Here is a 23,786-nt window from a genome sequence, read left to right on the forward strand (position 1 = left end):
TCCCCATCAAGGAAGGTTACTTTGAAACTCACCTCTGAGGATAAATGAGCTCAATCTGTTGTCAAACACTAAGGGAGTGGAAAAGCAATTGCTTTATCACATATACACCATAGAAAGTACAAAATACTTTCTTGTTTAGCCTACAGAACACTCTTTCAGGACCAAGTGAATCCCATGATGCAGAAGTAAATAGAAGTCTGAGAATCGTGGTGCAACAGAAGCTCCTCTTTGAAAACTTTAGTAAACATAGATTATACCAAACATGGTATTTCAAGGAAGAATGCACAAGAATGTAGCAGTGCTAGGGCGCCTGGGTGGCTCAGTGGGTTACATTTGTCAGTTGCCCACAAGGGGGCATAGGTTTCTTAACCAATGATTGAAGCACCTAAAGTCAAACAGCAGTAGAAAACCTGAGGTGAACAAGTTGCTGTTTTTTACCTGGAAATTGTTGTATTTGTAAAGGGTTCCTCCGGTGAGCTGAGGCACGAGACCCAAAGAGGCCACATCCACATACTGGCTGGGAAAAAGGAAGAGGGTCACACAGCACCCGTGAGCCACACAGTCTTTGGCCAGAGAGTCGTAGACATTGGTTTGGGGCTGGAAAAGTATCTGAAGGAAAAGATGCACAAAGGGAAAAAGAAAACCACAAAATGTTTTTGGTTTCAATTTTTAATTTCTGTTGAATTCTTTTAAAATGAAAGAGAAATTGTTTCCAGTTAAGTGAACTGGCCTGAAGGAATGAATTCTGGTCATCATTAGAGCAGCAGCCATTCACTGAGCACTCACAGTGTGCTGGGCTCCTGCTGTATGAAACGTGTGTGCAGGCAATGTTATCTGATCCTCCAACAATGCGAATGAGACGGACACTCCTGTCTTACCTTTAGAGACCTACATGGGGCAACTTGTCTGGTGTCATGTGGTTAGTATGCCTACATCATGGTCTTAACCTTCCCACTGACCTAAACCCCCCAGCAATGGCTATACTTCAGAGGATTTGAGCAAAGCACACTCTGAGCACTGGGTACCTCTACTTCCTATCTCAGCGATGTTGTTATATGGTGCAGTCTACATTTTCCTTTTACCTTTATCATCTTCCTGCATCTCCTCCCATTTCTCACATTTCTATAATGGTCTTATCAACTAGTCTCTTACACAGATTACACATGAAAAAAGTTTGAGGCCTTATTTTATTTTAGGAATATTTCAGAAATCAGCCTTTCTAAGAATATAAATTTTCTTTAATTATGTGCAATTCAAAATATTCCTATAATATACAATGTCCTGGATTTATGCATTACATTTAGCTACTCTCCCTTTCTTACACAAAGGAAACCTTCACTCTTTCTTTACTCCCCTTTAAAAACTGACACAGAGATACTTCAAAGGGCCATTGTTTACAAATACCTTCTCTTTGTCTGTATTAATCAGCTTTTTGTCATCTCTGTTTTTGAGCTTCCCTGGTGCTTCTGCAGTCGGCAAGGAGGAATGGAAGATGAACAGCTTCCCCGGACAGTCTGCTGCCTGAAAGAAAAAAAAAAAATGATAGAAAATATCTTGGGTGGGGAAGTTTTATTTTAAGGGAATCAGAAAAGAAATCAAATTAATTTTATTAATATTAATACTTAATAAATATTAATATTTAATAAATTAAAATATAGGTATTTTCTATGAGCCAAGCAGTATAATTTAATCCTCTTAATAACTTTTGTGTCCTTGGGCAAGTACTATTCTCTCCATTTTATAGACTGGGAAACTGAGGCTTAGATTTGTCCAAAGTCATACAAGTTGTAAATGAAATAGTCAATATTTGAACGTAGGTCCCTATACCACAATGCTTTGAAAAACTAGTAAGAGGATGTATTACAGGGAAAATACTTTCTTGTTTAGCCTACAGAAAGAACACTCTTTCAAGACCAAGTGAATCCCATGATGCAGAAGTAAATAGAAGTCTGAGAATCGTGGTGCAACAGAAGCTCCTCTTTGAAAACTTTAGTAAACATAGATTATACCAAACATGGTATTTCAAGGAAGAATGCACAAGAATGTAGCAGTGCTAGGGCGCCTGGGTGGCTCAGTGGGTTAAGCCTCTGCCTTCAGCTCGGGTCATGATCTCAGGTCCTGGGATCAAGCCCTGCATTGGGCTCCTTGCTCAGCGGGAAGCCTGCTTCCCCCCTCTCTGCCCATCTCTTTGCCTACTTGTGATCTCTGTCTGTCAAATAAATAAACAGAATCTTAAAAAAAAAATAAAAGAAAAGAATGTAGCAGTGTTGTGGAGACAATAGACACACGACGCCAGTTATCAGGCAAGATGACAAAAGGAAAAATACATGATCAAGATTATATATCTGTAGACCCTGGGAAGCAATAAAAAGATGACTTAGGCTCCACAAAAGTCTATTCAGCATTAAAAATATTTAAAATCGTATTTAAGGACCTAAGAAGTAATCTACTAAGCAACATTTACTGAAATTAAATGATTCAGTATATTGAGCCCCGCAATCCCGTCTTTCTCCAAACGATGCCGGCTACTGCTGCCAGAGCACTCCCTTCACTAAAGGTAACTGCTTGGATCCTGCACGGGGCATTTCTCCTGAAGGATCCTGGAGACTTTCTACTACACGATAAAGTCTGTATTCCTTTACCTTGTGGGAGCAGTGAGGGTAACAATGTGATGAGTTGCTGCCAACAGTCGCTGTGTGCAGCTCCCTGCCGGGTCCTTCACACACATGACTTATTTAATACAACCTCATGGAGAAGATAATGTTGTCTGCATTTTAAGGTTCGGAAAACTGAGGCTCATCCAGTTTGCCTCAAGTCATAGAGTCAGTGACCCTCTGGTCCTTCAAGGCCCTCTGCAGTTCGACGACTATCTTTCCAGTCGAATCTCCACCATTTCCTAACCCCTGCCATCCTTTGTATTGGAAGTTTCCACCCTACAAGCTTTGCTTTCCTAGAATACACCACGTATTTCACACACCTATATCTTTATACATTTTGTTCCTTTACCCTGGAATCCGTTTCTCCCTCTTCTTGGTCTGGAGCTGTCGTTCGCGAAGACTGGGTTAGTGGCACACTTTGGTATGCCCAGGTCAGCTGGTAAGAGGCGTTTAAAATTATCTGCTACGACTATTAAGGTACGTGGGTTTGTGAATAACACTAAAGAGCAAATGGAGAGGCGTGCCTGGGTGGCTCAGTCCTTAAGCGTCTCCCTTTGGCTCAGGTCATGATCCCAGGGTCCTGGGATTGAGCCCTGTGTCAGGCTCCCTGCTCAGCGGAAACCCTGCTTCTACCTCTCCCACTCCCCCTGCTTGTATTCCCTCTCTCATTATCTCTCTGTCAAATAGATAAATAAATAAATAAAATCTAAAAAAGAAAAAACCAAACACAAATGGAGAGAATTCCGGTTAGCCTTGTCCTAATGTGTCTCCCTAAATGACACTGGGGAGGGGTGCATAACCTGTGTCCTGTCTCATCTTTGTTGTGGTCAGCAGTGAGCAGTGATCTTACTGCTGCACTAGCCTCCCACCCAAAATTATTGATATAGCCTAAGTAAGAAAGAAGGCAAGGATGAGTGAAGAAGCACAGGTACACAAACACTGCACAGGAAAAAGACACTGTCAACACTTGGGCCAATTAAGACACACGAGTTCCTATGATTAAATCTGAGTAAAATTTATAGTAATACTGATAATGACATGTTAATAATTTTGAAATTCTATGACTGACTTTTTATTTCTATCACTTTCATCGTTATAAAAGTACTTTTTGTTTATTTTAATTCGAGTAGCAGAAAAGGTATGAAACCTTTTTTAGAGGTCCATCTTCTCCCCAACTTTTCTTGCCTGGCCTACCCAGTTCCCCTAAATAATTCACTGTCAATATTCATTCACCTCCATCCACCTAGATTCTCTGCTCATTCAAGTACAGTTATTGTATACCACAGTACGTAAGAGCATGGGTCCCAATTCCTATCTGCATGGATAAGAGTCCAAGCCATTTCTTAGCTGAGTGATACTGGGCAAATTATTTAACTTCTCTAAGCTTTAGTTACCTAATACGTGATACAGGAAAAACAGCAGCTACATGAAAATATTGTTGAGAGAATTCAATGAACCAGTATATGGTGTTAATCATAAACAAACATACACGATTGCCTTGTTACTATTACCCATAGAGCAAAGCTCTAAAGGAAAAAATCAGGACCTATTGGAAAAATAAAGTTCACTATTGAGAAAAACAAAATAGTCATATTTCTTTCTAATTCATTAGCAATTAAAATGGCACAATTTTAGATTTATAATTTCATTAGGCATATACTTATAAAATCTTTTGTAAGAAGCAATAAAAGAAAAAGCTCCTAGGGCATTCTATGCTCTAAATCCTGATAAATCTCTGATGTTTTTACCAAAACCTGACTGTGTCCACATTAATGTACCATATAGAATTGATAAATGACAATGACATACGTCATTTTTATTATGATGGAAAACAGGTTGAGAAAGGCTGGCCTAGAGAACCCATTACCCAAAATTTAATTCCAATGTCTATTCCTCTGAGATACATGTTAATTTCACCCTTGACAGCACTGGTTGCCTTCCACCTCCCTCTATCTCCATTCTACTTTGCAGATCAAATTTAATGATAATGAATCACAATTTTATATATCCTATGGTCTTCTACAGGTTGCAGGCTTATGAAGAAAGAAGGTCCCTGATTTCTCTACAGTGTGTTTCTCTAAGCCCTACTGGGTCTAGACAGTGCTTTCACTCTATAGGTGCTCCATAAATTTTAGAAGGAATGTTGTAATGTATCACACCTTGAAATCAAATGTAGAAATACATTAAGATAACTTAAAGATAAATTTCCCCAACTTGTGATATGTTTGAAGCATAACCATTAAAGACCACTTCTTTCTAATTTGTTGCCTAATTCTGCTTATCTAGTTTTCTGGTGGAAGTTAATAGCTAACTCAGAAAACTATTGTTCAGCCAAGTTAATACAACACCAGAAATTCACATGCAGTTGAGTTATGAGTGTCAGATTTTGAGAAGAGATGCAGACTTTGAAAGACTACATGGAAAAAAAGGCACTAAGAGAACAAGAAAAGTGTACTGAAGCCTGCAGTTGAATAGTTCAGAGACTTTTAAGAAAATATGTATAAGAACTTTCCAAACTTTCCCTTCTTTATCTTTGTGACAAATTAGCACGTGTTGTTAGTTTTTGTTGTCTCTCTGTGCTTCAAGAGGTTTATTACAACTAATTATACACAGATTTTCCTTGGCGTCTAGCTATAAAGCTATAATTCAAATGGAGGAGTCCAGTTTTCAAATGTCTTCACGTGGATACACAAAAAACACTGCACTTCGATGTTCTTTCAGTTTTTAGGCCCTGTCCACAGAAGATGAGACTCTCATCTCTGGCCTCTTGTCATAATCCCCTGAGCACTCCAGCTGGCCAGCCACAGTCCTGGTCTTTCCAAAGTTACTCTTTGCTCTCCCCCACTCCTCCTCTTTTGGGCAATACAAGCAATAAATATGCCTTGTATTACAGAGTTAATGTTTTTTCTACCACATTGTAAGCAACTTAGAACTAGAAACAGTAGTCTTCACATTGCCTAACAAAACATTGAATAGATCTTTCTTGATTGAAAGAACAAGAGAATGAATGATGTGGTCTCGGTATTTAGGTACTATCCTGCAAATTCTCAAAAATGTTAGCTCTTTGCCTAATAATGACTTCAGGCAAGCAGCGTAGGGCCCGTGTATGCAAGTTACCCACATGTAAGCCTGACTGCTTTTTAGCCACAGGAGGCCTGAAGAGATGATGAGATACTCTCAGTGTGAGAGGCAGAGAACACACACACACACACATTTTTATCCTATTTGGAAAAATTGTTTTCTTCATTGAAACCTAATCAGGTTTCTCTAAGGCAGAAAGCATAAACTGCACATGAGTTCCAACTGTACTACAGTGGTCTCTGCTCTCATACAGTGAATTATAACCACCCAGAATCTTTCTGGAAAATGAAGGAGAAGCTTCTCATTAAGTTGGGTTTTTTTTTTTTTTGGTATCAACTACCTACTTATAAATACGTTGGGAAGAAATTGACAGCTAAAGATATACATACAAAAGAATCACCAAGGTAAATGTAAAGAACTAGAAAATAGCAAGAAGGTCATGGAAAGGAAGTAATTAAAATGGAAAATCTACCCCAAGTATTATTGGTATCTTTCTTGGTAGTTAAGGCTAGAAGGAATATTAGGAGTTATAATGCTTGTAAAAACTGACTCTAGGGAACTAGCTAGTAAATCTTTCTACACGTAAGAAATTGATTAATATGCAATAAAATCTTCATTTAATGTTGCACACAAGAAAGAAACTTTCCTCACAGTGTTTTCTCTTAATCTAATCGCTAATGAAAAGCTTAGGGCAAGATTTTAATCATGGTTAAGTGAAAGCATTCCTAGTGCAAAAGTAACATGCGAAGTCGTACAGGTCAGGTACTGAATTTCCTGGTGAGATACCATAATGTAAGGCTGTTCTCAGGGATTGCACAATGAATAATAATTGCTTTTGCTGGTGGTTCCCAAATATGGGTGATCAAATGGGGAGCTGTCCAGCTGTCCAGGACACTGTCCAGCAGTGTCACTTGATAAAAGGCAGTTCCCTATCTTTGTTAAAAGACAATTCTTCCCCTTCTATAAAGGTAGTTCTTTTACTTTTAAAATATTTTATTTTTAAGGAATCTCCACACTCAACTTGGTGCTCAAACTCAAAATCCTGAGATCAAGGGTCACATGTTCCACCAACCAAGCCAGCCAGGCAACCTGACAGTTCTTAACATTTTGTAAGAATTCCACAATTTACTAACTTTGATATTTGTGAAGTTATTCTGAGTTGTTATATTTAGATATTGGTTCTCATTTTTAAACTTCAGTATGAAAGAGTACATTAATTACTCTAAAAATAAAATTGCAAATATAACAAAAAATAATATGCAAAAGATACAAAAATACACTGGATGAAATGAACTGGCCTCTGGTAAATGAGCACAGAGGATGCTGACTGCTCTAGCTATTAGTGCATGAGTAACTATGAAGAGCATTACAGTTATTACCAAACACAGTGGTTTCCCAGTAATGTATCCTAGGTAACACCACATTTCAGACACATGGAATGCATGTGGACAAATCTCATTTATCGATTTTGTCTTTCAAAGCTGCTAAAAAGCCTCTAGATCTCTCGTGGACTGGCAGTAGGAACCCATCATTGCTCCCTTTCAGAAATGAAATTAGGTGGGGCACCTGGGTGGCTCAGTGGGTTAAGCCGCTGCCTTCGGCTCAGGTCATGATCTCAGAGTCCTGGGATCGAGTCCCGCATCGGGCTCTCTGCTCAGCAGAGAGCCTGCTTCCCTCTCTCTCTCTCTGCCTGCCTCTCCATCTACTTGTGATTTCTCTCTGTCAAATAAATAAATAAAATCTTAATAAAAAAAAAAAAAAGAAATGAAATTAGGGCTGGGCTGGGATGCTGTAGAAACCATGCCCGCACTCCTCTTACCACTCTACTGTCTTAACTGATGATGTGCTGGCTTACGAATATCCACTCATCTTTCTTCTCAGGCAAGAGCACATGAATACAGTCCTATACCCAATACTAATTTCTTATAGTAGAAAGACTCATAGATTCATATATTGATGGCCATATATCAGGAAATTTACCTAGCATTTCTAGACACCTTACTGGAAGAGAGAACAATAATATAACTCTTCCAAATAGAAATGGAAAATATTTTTTTCTTCAATGTGGAATAAAATAGGAATTTCCATGTCGTTCTGTAGCCCAACCAATGATTAGTATTGGTTTCCACTAGATGGACCCTAACTTGTCCATATCACTTTATGATGTAAAATTTATTTTTAATTTTATGTTAAATTGACAGTATTCTGAAGATTTTTAAGGGACATCTGTAATTTTTTATTCAGTGAGTACTCTGAAGATCAGAAAACCCAAGCAAGACTCACTGTACTAAAACCAAACTACAGGGGCACCTGGGTGGCTCAGTCGATTAAGCATCTGCCTTTGGCTTAGGTCATGATCCCAGGTTCCTGGGATCAGGCCCCACATGGGGCTCCCTCCTCAGCAGGGGAGTCTGATTCTCCCTCTGCCCCTCCCTCTGTCAAATAAATAAATGAAATCCTGAAACAAAACAAAATTACAATGTTTAGACACAAAATTTCTGTAGAATATTTCATAAATTTGGTTCTTTAGCAATATTCTTGCTGTTTGTTATTATCACTACTGTTATTGTTATTATTACCAGTCATTTTATTTTAAAAGTTAATTTCAATTTAACTTTAATAATCAAACTTGAAAATCAATTTTTTAGGCACTAAGCTGTGCAGGTCGAAGTGGTTTGACTCTTGGTGCTAAGGTAACAATGATCAACAGTCAGAACTTTTCAATCATTTTGTCTTTTTCAGAGTTCTGTCTTTATTACTATGAAAATGACCGGAGTCATTAGGGCTCAGCTTCCCAACTGAAGCCATGGCCAACCTTGCATCTGCTCTGGGCATTCAGCAAGGCCCTGTGTGGCATGCACATCTGTCACTGCCTGTCACAGGCCTTGCCCTTGAATGTTTGAAAACCCCAAGGAAGGAGAGGGTGATATGGGTATTGTTCCCTCCCTATCTGGTTTGGATATTGTTGAAGTAATTTAAAAATAGATCATATAAAGTTCATATAAAAGCCAAAGGGAGGAGTTAAACTGGAAACCCTGACAAAATCAGTTGTTCAGATGCTAATAGTTCTGGAATGTAAACGCTGGGAGCAATCCATGATTTAGGCCATTTCCTTCTAAGATTTGTAGGGAAGTTTGGAACAACCTCTAGCAAACTACATGTTTTAAAGAAGGCTGTATTTTCTTTCATAGATGAAACTTCCTGTGTGTGCGTATGCGTGTGTGTGTGTGTGTGTGTGTTTTAAAATTTATTTACTAGCAATTAAAAAAAGACTTCTCACCTTTAGTGCTTCCATGCCAGCCTGGATGACAGGAGCAAAGACAGTCTCATTTTCATTAGAGTCTGCAAACATCTCTGGAATCTGGTCCAATAAACTATAAGACATGAATGAGTAAAAGTTTTTAAATGTTTGGCATATTTGTAATAAACTTCAAAAAATAAATCACTAGCATTGCAAGCCTAAACACATCTGGTATTTATTTCACACTAAACACCTATGGGTGACTTTCATAGGCTATTCCATAGGGAATGATATCCTGGCATGTTTTGGAACCAAAATTTATGATTTGTTTGGAACATTTACAAAAGCGTACCTTTTGTAAATATTTTTTCACCATTTACATTTTTTATTTCTTCAACTATAAATTCTTGGAACAGTGGCTATACCTTCAGTTATTACCATCATCATTGAATACACTCATTTATATGCAGGAAATATCTCTCTCCAGCAAAGAGAAGGGACCAGTCTGGTTGAGTATGAGTATTGGAAAAAAAAAAAAAAAAAGTCCTCCTTGGGGCACCTGGGGGGCTTAGTTAGTTAAGTATCTGACTTTTGATTTCGGCTCAAGTCATGATCTCAGGGTCATGAGATCAAGCCCCACACTGGGCTCCATGCTGGGCATGGAGCCTGCTTAAGACTCTCTCTCTCCCACTCTGCCCCTCCCCATTGCTGTCTCTCTCTCTCTCTCTCTCTAAAAAACAAAACAAAACAGAACAAAACGCCTACTTTTAGATATTGGTATACATTTAAAATAGAACATAAACAATGGAGTTTTATAACCCATGTGTTAAAAGCCCCTTGTCAATGACAAAACAAAACAATGCTTGAGTCAAAACAATTAAAAACGATACCTCATTCGTATCTAAATTATAAAACACTTGATATTTACTTGTGAATCACAGATTGGGATTCTTGATAGTTGACAAGGAAACCATCCAACAGAGGAACAAAGACTTCTCCAACGTCAGTTACCACCATCATCTGAGGCTGGGCCAAGTTACTCTTTACATTAAAGAAATGCAGCACTTTGTTATATGTGATAAAACCAACTCGGATTGCAGAAGTTTCTTCTTGCTCTTCCCTATGAGGAAAATACCATGTTTGAAGTTCTTTCACATATTTATGAGAGATTTCTATCAGAAATTCAGTAAGTATACCTTCTATTAAATATATGAAAGACATGTTAAAAGTTTTGCTCTTAATTATTGTTTACTGGTATAAAAAATACTGAGTCACAGTAAGTGATAGGGAATATTACAAAAATAAGGAGGTTGATAAAAAATTATCAAAATTCTAGGTTAAAAAAGTCAAACAGATGTAAAAATATATTTCTTTAATATATGTATTCTCAGTCCACAGCAATTACAAGGTATGGTTTTTCTTTTCCCAAAAAAGGTAGGCATATTATATTCTTTATAAACAAAGCTCTCTCAGAAGTCACCAGAAGGTCAGAAGAACAAATGGAACATCTGAACCAAGACAAAGGCACACTCAGATTACAGACAGCTATTTTTATCAAGAAAGGACTTGCTCCTTCTGTGTGATCCTTTTCTTACAGAGTCTAGAGAATCTCAATGGAAATTGAGAGATTTTTGAAAGCCATACACTATATAAATACATAAAATAAACCATATATACGAATTGATGATGTAATTCTTATTAGATAGTCATTGGTGAGGTCATGGCAAGACAATAAAAGTAATAAAAGCTCTAAAACCATGACAAAAAATAAATTTTTTTTGAGAAATCCAAGATAAGGCCTTAATCTTCCTGAAAGGAGTAAAGGCATAAATGCTCTTATTCAAGTATATGTATATGAAGTATACTCAGAGTTGAATGGTCTAAATCCCAGTTAATATTGACCCAAGTTTCTCTCTCTCGGTCTCCCTTTCTCTCCCCTCTCCCTCCTAAAATACTACTGAAGCTCTTACTAATTTTCATTAGTGGATAGAACAGTGCTCAATGGTTACATGACAGCCACAAAAGATTTTTGCCATTTTCTTTGATCCTTAGATGGCAGTAAAACTTACTTTGCTTAGGAACAACTTTTTAAAAAAGGAACCTAGTATGCTCAGTTTCTAAACTTTGCACATAGCATAACAAGTTACTTGAGTACAAAAGAAAGGAAAATAAAATATATAGATGAACGTATCCTAAGTTCAAATTGTTGATCCCACTGCAGACTTCCCAATTTCTTTGATGTTTCAGCAGAGTACAGGCTGACAAACTACTGACTTTAAGCTCTATTTCTTCTTTATTTCCTTTGCTAATTGAGGATATTTATTCTTCACTGTGGCCTTCACAAATGGGTGGGCAAGTTTAAATAGATCCTCACAATCCCTTCCAAAAGCACTTGGTAAATGTTTATATTCTGGACTCTTGCAAAAATTTTAAGAAATGGTATCCTTATTCTTTCTACTGCACATACACTTAACCCCCCCCACACATCCCCCCTCAATATCCTAAACTGTATGATTTTATGCAACTAACCTTTATACTATACTGTACCCATGTTCTCCTTCCCCTCACCCCCAACCCACTATTTATTAGAATTTTACTCTTTAAGACCAAGCACTCTTCCTCTCTCAAAGCCCCTGGATGCTACCAACGAGACGTCATTTCTTCTTCTAAATTCCTATAAATCATTCTCATAAGGCTCTTAGTATATAGTGCCTTATAGTTAATGTATCATGAATCCTTGACTATAAACCAATAAAGACCCAAAGTTTATGCCCTCTGCTCTTGACAGGGTCCAGTCTAACATAGGGAGGTAGAGGTATATTCAGGAGGATTATCATGATGGTGAAAGGCTGTATTTAGGATGAATGGCAAGCTAGAGCCCAAATTGAGTAACTGATTGTATCCATCTCTTCTAAAGTCCTGTTTAGCGATGTCGCCTTCCTAGTTTAAAATCGGACTGGCTGTAAGTATTTTACACCACAGGAATGAGAAAACATTACAATTAAGGCTTTATTTATTTGAGATGCAGTTTACCAACACACCACTGGCTAAGTTCCCATTTCCGAGTAAATCTTTTATTACATAAGGTGATAAATGTCTGGCAAACCCTGAGAGCATTTATTCTCTTTTTAAGAGTTAATTTAGAGTCAATTAAGGAAAAAGACACAAAAGAAAAATTGCAGACAAGAATCTAGATTGCTATTCCCCATTGGATTTGGACATTTTCAAGAGATAGGAAAGGCATATCCTGGGATTCACAGGGTTCACTTAAAATCTAAATTAGCATTTTAAAAAACATCTAATCAGAACATCTCACATTATTGCAAAATATTAGTATATGTTTTCATAGGAACATATGTTTTTTGAAAATTTGTTTGAGAAACAAAGAAATATCTTAACATTTTCTTGTTCAACAGTATAACTGCTTTGTTAAATCATAGCCAGAAGGAAATGCAATCTCAACCTTTCCTTCATATTAATTCCATATAAATTTAATAAAGTTACATAAGGGATATCACACAGAACAATATGTCTTTCTTCTTCTGCTTTTCAATTACCACTTCCCTCAACACATATCCCTATTATTTTAATGGAATGAATCTGACAGAGCAAAACTGAAGATATTAGTAACTAGATGAATCAGGGTATTCCACAATAAAGCATTTTGAACATTTTAGCTACAGCAGCATTAAAAACAACCAGAAAAAACTCAACTGCTTGATCTGAACAACAGATGAAATATTTCAAATCTTTTCTTTCCTGTTCCAGAGAAACCAGACAGAAATGTCATCTAGCAAAATCAAAGATGTAAATTCAAAGTTAAATGGTAAAGAACGGGGCCTTTACTTTTCAAAAGATTAGCGAAGAGATGAACATACCTTAGACATTAATCAAGACAACATATTCTGTGCTTAAAAAGGGCTATTTGGCATATTACCTGGTTCAAAGAAGTAAATCAGACTGTTGGCAATCTTAATAAAAATATAAAGTTACACACATACAGAGCCCAAAACAAACTTCAGGGAAGAAGAAAAAGAGCAACTGGATTTGCTTTAAAATATAAAAGAAGAAAAGGCATTTTGGCTTCAATTAAAACTTTTCAGGTGCGCCTGGGTGGCTCAGTGGGTTAAGCCGCTGCCTTCGGCTCAGGTCATGATCTCAGAGTCCTGGGATCGAGCCCCGCATCGGGCTCTCTGCTCAGCAGGGAGCCTGCTTCCCTCTCTCTCTCTCTGCCTGCCTCTCCATCTACTTGTGATTTCTCTCTGTCAAATAAATAAATAAAATCTTTAAAAAAAAAAAAACTTTTCAGATAGATACTTAAATAGTAGCAGGGAATAACTAGCAGCATCCTTTTTTTTCTCCTATCTTTTGCTAAAGTCACAATCTGCTCCAATGGGATATAAAAGTCATGATGACATCTAAGGAAGGAGTGTGGTTTCATGACTTATATCAACAGGCTATACACTTCATATCACCGCTGTGCTGGAAAGGAACATGGGGTTGGTGAAGTAACTATGAGAAGAGGAGAGCCTAATCTAACCAGTCTGAGAGAAGGTAAAAGAGAGAGACATTACTTCCAGAAATTAGAGTAGTTTTCTTTCATATTATTCAAGCTCCAAGTTCAGATTTAGAATTAAAACAGCCCTGTGAGAGAAGTCTACAAGATATATGATACTCAGGGACACATGGGTGGCTCATCGGTTAAGCGCCTGCCTTTGGCCATGATCCCAGGATCCTGGGATGGAGCCCATCAGGCTCTTTGCTCAGCGTGGAGCCTGCTTCTCCCTCTGCCCCATCCCCCACCCATGCTCACACACACTCTCTCTCTCTGACTAATAAATAAAGAACATCTTAAAAAAAAAAAGATGACTCCTTTAAAAAAGAAAAAAAAGATACACGATATTCATCAGAAAGTCCACACTTCTCAAGTATTGCTAAGAATGAGGTAACAGAAGCTATAGTCACAGTTAGCAGGCATCACATGCCTTTCTTATGCCCCATCCTTGAATTGCTCCCATTTCATTCTTCATTTTAGAATTCAGTTTGAAATCACCTCAATGTTTTTTAAACATCCCCATGGCTTTTCCAAACCATCCTTGAGAATATTATGACTTGGGCTTCGTAGATACAAACAAAGCGACTCCTGGGAGGTCCAGAGTTCATTCTTTGAGGCTCACATGCACCAATGCAGCAGCCACATGCAGCATGAATATAGAGGAATGGGCGCCCGAGGGCTCAGGAAGCCCTAAGGGATACAGACAACCCATCCCTCAAAGCATCGCTTTCCAGAACAGAGATTGCTTGTGTTCGGGAGACAGGGAGGGGTGGGAGATGTTGAGCCTGGTGCAGACACTAGGTTTCTGACACTATTCCTTAGCCTTTTTCTTAACCACATTTCCTCTCATAAAGGACCTTCTTACTAGATGTTACTTCCCACCCTAAACAACTAGTTTGCACACTATACAAAGTAGCCATGTTTGCTAAAATACCTTTCCACCTTTCCTTTTGTGCATTGCCCCCTGCAGTGGCAAGGAAAGTGATTTGCCTTGTGCTAGTAACTGGAGGCAGTAAAGCGGCAAAGGGGGTCTGACAGTGTAGAAGGGCAAAGGGACTGTGGCTAAAAAGCACCATCTCTGCCCTAAGACAATAGTTCCATCTCCTGGCATCCCTTAGAACTCTACCACAACCCACAGTTTCCACTGGAAAATCAACCTCTTTGAAAGTGAATACCAGATTTCCAAAGGTCTTTCCCATAGCAGTGTTGGGATCCTCCTTATAACTTAGAATGCATTTTGAATATTGTTCACCATAGCGTTAATTTTTATCAGTTTGTTTCTTTTGCTTTGTACAAAAGATAACTATGGACTTTTTAAGGACGCAAGAAAAAAATAGTGCTGTTTGATTTATAAATAATTGTTCGATGTCCTCATTAGCAAAAGATACCCATGGGTCATTCAGCACTTGTTTTCTGGCCAGTAAACTAAGTCAGTAATACTGTACAAATTCTGGAAATAATGGGAGTTCCCTTACTTTGGAAGGTTTTCCAGCACAGTCTTCAGTTCTTCACATATGAGCTTCACGAGTCCATTCTTGATGTTACTATATGAAACATCAATCATGAAGATAAAAGCTGGTGGGTTGGGAGGCTTATTCTTCTACAGGGAAGCAAACAGATCACACAAATGTAATTATAAAGTATATGCACTACATAATCAAGTCAAAACATTCAGAAACTCCTGAAGATCATCAAACTTTTCGTTTAATATTTTAGGATATAACATCTGTGGAATTAAATCATTTTCTAGAACACAGCCTCTAACGCTATAAAAAAGATAAAAGCTGTTTGCTTTCCAGGCTATGACCTATGGCACACTCATGAGTTAGACAGGATTATGATAGCTATCGGAGAAGCTGCACTTTTGTAGCACTCCAAAGACCTTATCACTACAATTATCCAAGTGTGAGTATGGTCTGGTGGCCAGCCTTGCTTATAACCTTCTGTCTTCTTGGAAGAAATGTGTCTGGTACCCTTGACAAATTCTGCCCCCAAGGAGTACATACAATAATTAGCATTTGCCTTGAAACTAGTAAAGCTGCATTAACTTGATAACACTATTTTCAGATCTTTTCCTTTATAAGTTCTTTCAGTTTTAAAGATATGAAATTATATACTAAAATATAATTATAGTGTTGCCTGGGTGGCTCAGTCAGTTAAACACCCGACTTTGGCTCAGGTCATTTTTCTCAGGGACCTAGGATCAAGCCCCAGTCAGGCTCCCCGCTCAGGAGGGAATCTGCTTGTCCCTCTGCTCCTCCCCCTGTTGATGCGCTCTCTCACTCTCTCTCAAATAAATAAAATATTTTAAAAAATAGTAAAATATAATTGTATACCTTAAAATTATACTGTATTGTCAAATACTTACCTATACCTTACATATTTATGGTTAAAAATGGAATATTGTATCTTTTCTCTGTTTAAAAAAATCACCATAACATAAGGCAGCTGTTATATAAATGTTTTGTATCTGTTGGTCCCTTCACTGGCTGGGGTTCAAAGAGCTCTTAGGAAGTGAATCTTCAGTTGGGTCTTACAAAATATTTAGAAAAAAGAACCTCAGGCAAACTCAGTGACTCAAACTAAAACAAGAGTTCAGGTTAATTCAATTTTTAACTTCACGATTAATCACAAAAATATTCTAGAATAAAATTGTATTTTATTTACAAAATTAGATGATAATGTCTCCAAATTATCTTACTAATTCATTCTATATCCACTATAAGGCTAGATATACACTGTTCTAAAAAAGTCTGTCATTTGAAATAAAAGAACTGCAGGACTTAAAAATCTTCAACGTAAATGCTTCATTGCTTTGCTACATTCAAGATCAGACCAACAGAGAAAAGAAGGAACTCTACTGCCGTCCATCTAGCTTCATCTTCTTCTTCTTCTTTTTTTTCCTTTTTTTTGCAAATCATTCCTGATTCCCACCTAATTTATAACATAGACTTGCATTGATTTATAGCAAATAAAAATAACTATCATTTTCATTAGTTAAGCCAAAGCCTCTTTTTGACCAACCCAAATGTGCCTTATTATTCTTGTGTTCTCTCTCAAGTTCAGCATTACCAGTTCCCCCAGTGAATAGTTTCCATAAATCCAACACGCACATCTCCATGGAATGCTTCCTTCACTGTAACTAGTTTCCTATGCACAGAAACCAATTCCTCATTCCTCTAAATGACATTCTCTTCCAACATCCCTATCAATAACATCACTACACACCAACTCAAAGGCTTAAAAACATGAAATTAGATCTGACTATTCCTTTTCTTTCTATCACTGAGTCCCATTGATTATCCTTTTGAAATGATTCTTTCACATGTTTTATCTGGTTCCTATTCTTAACCATCCAGAAGTTTGTCATCTCATGCCTAGAAGAATCTAATGACTTCATTACTGGCTGCTTGAATTAATTACTCCACTCTTTCAACCCAACTTGCTTTGTCCAGCCAAGCCTAACAGGTATGAATTTTACGAAAACCTGGTTTTCCATGACACCTTACCAAAACCACTCTGTTAAGGGTCACAGACCTCCTGACTGCAAATGAGGGACTTTAAGTAAAATCCAGCCCTCATCCTAAATCTTTTTTATCTCTCCAATTTTAGGCATGGCAGACCACCTTCACTTTTTTAGTTGTCAAGGCACTGTGGTGTCATTTCCTCTCCCACTTTTCTGACTGCTGCTTCTGTTTTCATTTTCTTATCTTTCTCCAAAGGACATCCTCTTCTCTTTTCTTACCACATGGTCCATCACAGAAACCTCATTTACACATTTTTAACCAGTGCCTCTTTAGAGGTGACTCCTCACATTCTTTCTCATCCTGGTGTCTTTTCTGAGCTCCCGACCAGCATTCTATTTAACTATAGCACACCTCCACATAAAGGGCCTGCCAGGATCTTCACTCCAAATTTTAGCAGATAAGACAAGATTTATCCCACTGTACTGGCCTTCTCTATAAGGAACTTAGAGAAAGCATGATCCTCAAAAATAATCTGAGTTTCAAATCTCATTTTCTCCATGGAATTGTCCACCTTTCTTAACCATCCACCAGCAGTTAACTGTGAAGCCCTTATGGTTCCAGCACCCAAATTTAGAAACTCATTTCCAAAATCATTTCTAACTGTGGTAAAATAGACATAAAACTTAACACCTTAACTATTTTTAAGTGCATAGTTCAGTGGTATTAAGTACATTCACACTGTTGGGCAACCATCACCAATATCCATCTCCAGAACACCTTCTCTTTTAAGACTGAAAATTTGGGGGTGCCTGGGTGACTCAGTGGGTTAAGCCTCTGCCTTTGGCTCAGGTCATGGTCTCAGGGTCCTGGGATCAAGCCCCGCATCCGGATCTCTGCTTAGCAGGGAGCCTGCTTCCCCCCCTCTCTCTGGCTGCCTCTCTGCCTACTTGTGATCTCCCTGTGACAAATAAATAAATAAAATCTTTAAATGTGACAAATAGATAAATAAAATCTTTAAAAAGAAAGAAAGAAAGAAAGAAAGAAAGAAAGAAAGAAAAGAAAAGACTGAAACTTTGTGACCATTAAACAATGACTTGCCATTCCTCTCTTTCTCCCGAGTCTGGCAACCACCATTCCCCATTTCTACATTCTTATCTCCATGAATTCGACAACTCTAGGTACTTCAGAAAAGTAGAATCATTGTATTTGTCTTTTATGCGACTGGCTTATTTCACTTAGCATAAGTTCTATCATGTTTAACATTGTCTAAATTTCTTTCCTCTTAAGGCTGAATAATATTCCACGTATGTATATACCACATTTTGTTTATCCATTTATCCATGTGTGGACTCTTGTGTTACTTCCACCTTTTGGCTATTTTGAATAACGCTGCTATGAACATGAGTGTGCAAATACCTCTCTGAGACTCTGCTTTGAATTATTTTGGGTATATTTATTTTGGGTCATTCTATTTCTAAATTTTTGAGGAATTGCTATACTCCCTTCAGTTTCTCTTGTTGGACTAGTGCATTAACTTCTAATATCCCCCTGCCTCCAACCTCTTTCTTCTCATTACACAGACTGCTGTCAGAATAAACGGTCCAAAGACACAATACAGATCACAATGCTAATGCTGCTGAAGACAGAATGTTTACTGAGAGTCCTCAGAGTCAAGCACAGAGTGCTCAGTTCTGCTGACACAAAAGAGTGCTCAGTTCTGCTGACTGAGTGAATAAATGTGTGGTTGGATGGATGACTGGATTAAGGAAACAACTCCCTCTTTACCTTTAATGGTCCTCATCACCTACTGAATTAACAAATTCCTCAATGGCCTGGCATTTACAACTCCCCATAATACTCATTTAACAAACATGTATAAAAACCAGGGGATCAAAGGTATGATGCCAAATCCAGTGGTTAGTCTATATCTCAAGACAATTTCCCAGCTTTAGTTCCCATTATTCCCCAATACACATTCCTTCAACTAATTTAAATGTTTGCCATTTTCAAAACATTTCCTACCCAGAAGTCACAGTTTAGTGGGCCTGGGCCAAGAATTTGGCCAGAAAAGTATTTTGTTTGGCACAGTGTTTTTTAAAAAATATTTGAATATGAATGTGTTTGGGGGGGAAGGGAATATCCTCTCCAATTATCCTAATTCCTATACTTACTCCATATATGTCACTCATCTACTATACCCGCCTAGTCCCTAAAGAAAGCAAAGTTGCAAATCCTCTGCTTCTACTCACTGTTTTGTTTTCCTTTCCCTTTCCACATGTCCAAACTCTGTTCATAGTATGACCAGCTCAAAAGTCACTTACTCTTTGAAGCCTTTCCTGATCCTCCAAACCATACATCATCATTTGTCGATTTCCTTATGGCACTAGGATTATTGGACTTATATGGCATTTATCATATTTGGGTTTATATCATAATTATATACTTATTGGGTCTGGACATAGGAATTACCTTGAAATCAAGATCATTATCTTGCTAGTTTTGATATCCCTCACAGCATATAACCAAGTGTCTTGGGCATTTTAGGTATCCATTAAATGTCACAGTGAATTAAAATTAAGTGGAGAGATGATATTTTTATTTAGAAAAAAAAAAAAGGCTGGCTTGGAATGGGGTTTTACATTTCAGGTACACTTTGAGTGTAGGTATAGTCTGTAAACTTCTAAGTGAAAAACTCTCTGTTATATGACAGAGTTGGGGTATTTTTTTCCAGGGGAACCCCATGGTGATTTTCTAAATAATTGCCTACATATCCACAGTATATTGATAAAGAATAGGGGTTCTATGGTCACGCCAACTCAGTCTGGCTCCAGCACTTCCTAGGTGTGTGATTTGAGGGTGGCACTTAAGCTCTCTGGGCCTCAGTTTCCCCATGTAATGGTGGTATTGACCACATGGGTTCACTTGAGAACTAAATGATACAACACATAAAAAGCTCTTAGCATAGAGCATCACACATAGTAAATATTGATGTTAATTTTATTATATAAAATTGGTATCGAGACAAACTAAAATGAGTAGGAGAAAATGTAATTTTGTATTTCTAAATTTGCATGGTGTTAAAAACACATGTACAAATTAAATAAGCTCTTTTTCATTGTCCAAATCCCTAAGGCAACTCATTATTATACTTTATTTACATTTTGAATTATAATTAAAAATGAAGATACTTAAACCATCTTTTATTTCAAATCTTACTTGGAAAAATAAAAGGCAGATTAAGCTTACAAAAAAATCTTTAAAATGTACTTTTTTTTCTTTGTCTATTTGGTTTGTTGCCTGTTGTGTGAAATTTCCCATCAATTAGACATCTGGAACATTTCCAGATAACAGAGTTTGAAGATACTGAAACTTTTGTTCCCAGAAATAGACTTGACTCTCTGCCTGAGTTTCTACTAAAAAAACATAAGATCAAGATAATATGGCCTTTTTGGCAGAGAACTAGAAACTGAGAGCATAGTTATATTTATACTATGGTTGTAAAGATCAATCAATAAATTTTCCATCACTAGTTATAATGGCTTTATTATATTTAATTAGAACTTGAATATTTATGGTCTACTTAGACCCTCACTTCCAAATTCACCTTCAGCCAAGAGCAATAAAGAACAAATTAACTGCCTAAAAGTAGTTGGTACTTCAGGAATTTTTCATTTGATATAAAGCATTTACACCAAAAATGTTCTTATGTTTCTCAAAATATATTTAAATGTAACATTTTGAATTAATAAAGTATTAAATTTCCTTTAATAACTAACTCTATGTAATGTGGTAGAAAAATCATACAAAACACTAAAATAAATGTAAAAGTTACATTAACTAAAAAAAAATTAAATCCAATCAATTGAAAAAAACCTTCTACTTAGGAAACATGTTCTTTGTAATTTATACTCAATAATGTGGACTGGTCCCCTTGCAAACATCTGTTATAGAATTCTGTGGGTCGGAGGCTGCTTTCTGAGTACTGGGCATCAGTAAGCATTTGTATTTGGAAGAGGAAGTAAGAAAAGCAGTCAGAATGACTCTGTTCCTTCAGGTCTACCTGTGATACTTCAGATATAAGCTGAAATCTGAACTGATACCCAAGAAAACATTTCCAAATCACCAAAGAATTTTAAAGCCCTGTGAGTTGCCCATAATGATGTCACTCTCACTGTGACATTGAAAAGGGACATAGCCAGTCCTGGAAATAGTAACAGACCTGCCAATTCATTCATTCATTCATTCATTTACTGATTAACTGTCTTCCCTGTACTAGACACTGTGGTGGATGCCATAAAGAAAGCCAGGACAAGATTCTTATCACCAAGGATATCAAAATCTATGAAGAGGGAAAACACTTAACAAGATGTAAGTTTCATGGGGATAATTGCTAAAACAAATATGCAGACCAAATTCTATGTGAAAAAAACAAACAGGAGATTTAGTAAATATTCACTATGATGAAGCCAAAGAAAGTTGTTCATGTGCACACTTGCACATACACTCACATAAAATAAAATTTCAGCCAGGTGTTACAGAACATACATTACATAGAGATGTAGCGGGAGAATGCAAAGATAGTCTGGTCAAACCAACTTACCTAAAAGCATGGAGTTCTAAGAAGGAGTGGTGAGTTCAGAGTATGTGGTGAGTGTTTTGTACAATGGAAAAGATGGCTGAGGTGATAGGATAGAGGCCAACAGTTAATGGTCTTATAAGGAAAGCTACCCTTCTTAATTTTTTAGATTAAGGTTATGGGGAGGAGTCTCATGCTTATATTTTAAAGCAAGGAAACCAGAGACCAGAACCCCAGGCTCCCACATAGTCCAAGGAGAATTCTAAGAGCTTTAAATCATTATGGTGACAACTGATGTGCAGAAAGGAGGTAGAGAAACCTGTCCTAGTCCTATTGACCATACTGGCTGAGCATCTGCCCTGGAAGAGAAAATTTCCTGAGATTGCTGACAAAACAAATAAGGTTGAGGCACTATATGGAACTGTTGCTTTAAGAATTCTGAATATTTTATCTGATAGGGAAATAAAAACTAATTATATTATATTATTATAAAATAAAAATTAAATTATTGTTTTCTATTTCTGGCACCACTTTTTAGTTTTAAAAATAATCACTGCTCTGAATAGCTTGGCAATTTAATCATGTTAACAGCCTAGAAGCCCTGATCTGTGTCTAAGGCATTTCTATATCCCCATGACACCACCAAAATGCTTTGTTTGTGAATCAAGATTCAGTTCTTTACATATGAAAGTTATTCACTTGAATTTGACATCAACGTATAAACACTTGGAAGTCCTGGGAACACTTACTCTGCAGTAATCCAAAGTAGCAACATATTCATAAGATCCTAGAGATAGCTCTGGCTTCTCATAGTGGTCCAGCCTTCTCCCGATGTGGTCCAGATGTTGGAAATAGAATGGTGGAACTAATAAAAACAAAATAAGAAAGGAAACCTTTTGTTTTCGTAACACAGACAACTTAATAAGTTCTTAAAATTTATTATGGGAGGAAAAGAAGTAGTTGAGGGGGAAAAAGTATTTTAAAGCTAGAAGGCAGTATATTCTAAGTATCCACTATTTAAAAAGCATGTGTGGAAAGTACAAAGGTTTTCTAAAAATCCTCTTGACTCTCCTGCAAGTTACTGATGACATATAACATTTATGGTTTAGACCATTGTGAAGAAACGAGATAAAAGTGCTCGTGTTTTTAAATTATCACAAAGAAAATGCAATTCTATTTAATTACCTCCTTTAAAAGGAATTCTGACTTTACTAACTACCTAAATTTTCAATATACGTAACAGAAATAATCATTGGTTATTTGGACTCTACTATTAACTACAATATTTATTATCCTTTAGATGTCTTCAGCCACGGAAAGTTTGCATGGTAATCTTTTAATGTTTGGACTTCAGAGTGGAGAGGATTACTGTATTAGGGAAAGACTATATCACTAAGATCTCAGCTGAGAACTCTTAATTTGATTCAAATGTCTAAGGAGGTTAGTTCTGGCAACGACCTGGAAGTCATCCAACAGCACAGGAACACTTATGAGTCACACACTGAACACTTGGACAAATATGGCCTGGTATCTCTGTGAAAACAAACTTCTGTTGCCTTGAGATTAATAGGGCTGGCTATTAAACCACTGACAACAGAAGCACTTAGAATAACCAGCAATGCTCTGGTTTTCAGCATTTTATAAAGAGCAACATCTTCATTTGTAAAACCACAGAAGTAATGCATTCTCTTTGAAAACCAACAACTCAGTATTCTTTCTTTTTAGTTGGGAACCAACACGAATTACAAGACCTTTTTTTTGTAGGCGGGACTTAAAAACAATCACCAAGAATTGATTTTTCTGTTTTCTTACTATAACATGGCCATGTCTTTTACAACATATTTTATAACATTCATATGTACGTATGGATCTCTGAATTCAGAAAATTCAATGTCTTTAAAGATTATGGTAGTGGGAAATTGACAGTCTCAGCAAAGATAAGTGAACTATGGGGGCCTAAACCTGCAATTTTGTTACTTTTAGTCGAGGCAGGTGATGTTATGTTGGCTATTTAGGATATAGGTGTGGTAATCTCTACATAGTATCAACTATAATTCATTTTCATTCACATATCTACATGTAACATGTGAAATTTTTCCCTTTAAAATTAATTTCACATCCATTAGCATTTAATATCTTTCATGTTTATAAGACAAAATTCAAGGCACATGGTAAATAATGCACTGCCAAATGACACTTGTCTTCTTTC

General features: G+C 37.1%; 1 protein-coding gene across 4 annotated transcripts in view; it reads right to left on the reverse strand.

Moving 5' to 3' along the window:
* SEC24D (SEC24 homolog D, COPII coat complex component) overlaps window positions 1-23,786 on the reverse strand; it is a 105,929-nt gene that overhangs the window by 19,887 nt on the left and 62,256 nt on the right. For all 4 annotated transcript variants that reach the window (XM_004748006.3, XM_004748008.3, XM_004748007.3 and 1 more), the window contains exons 10-15: window positions 22,327-22,442; window positions 15,010-15,134; window positions 9,908-10,099; window positions 9,019-9,112; window positions 1,405-1,521; window positions 439-609 (exon numbers count right to left, since the gene is read on the reverse strand). In XM_004748006.3, the coding sequence (XP_004748063.1) occupies window positions 439-609; window positions 1,405-1,521; window positions 9,019-9,112; window positions 9,908-10,099; window positions 15,010-15,134; window positions 22,327-22,442 (815 nt within the window). The remainder of the gene's footprint in view (window positions 1-438; window positions 610-1,404; window positions 1,522-9,018; window positions 9,113-9,907; window positions 10,100-15,009; window positions 15,135-22,326; window positions 22,443-23,786) is intronic.

The sequence above is a fragment of the Mustela putorius genome, unplaced genomic scaffold (assembly GCF_011764305.1).
Source record: "Mustela putorius furo isolate JIRA1106 unplaced genomic scaffold, ASM1176430v1.1 tig00001215_pilon_pilon_pilon, whole genome shotgun sequence".
Classification (NCBI taxonomy): Eukaryota; Metazoa; Chordata; class Mammalia; order Carnivora; family Mustelidae; genus Mustela; species Mustela putorius.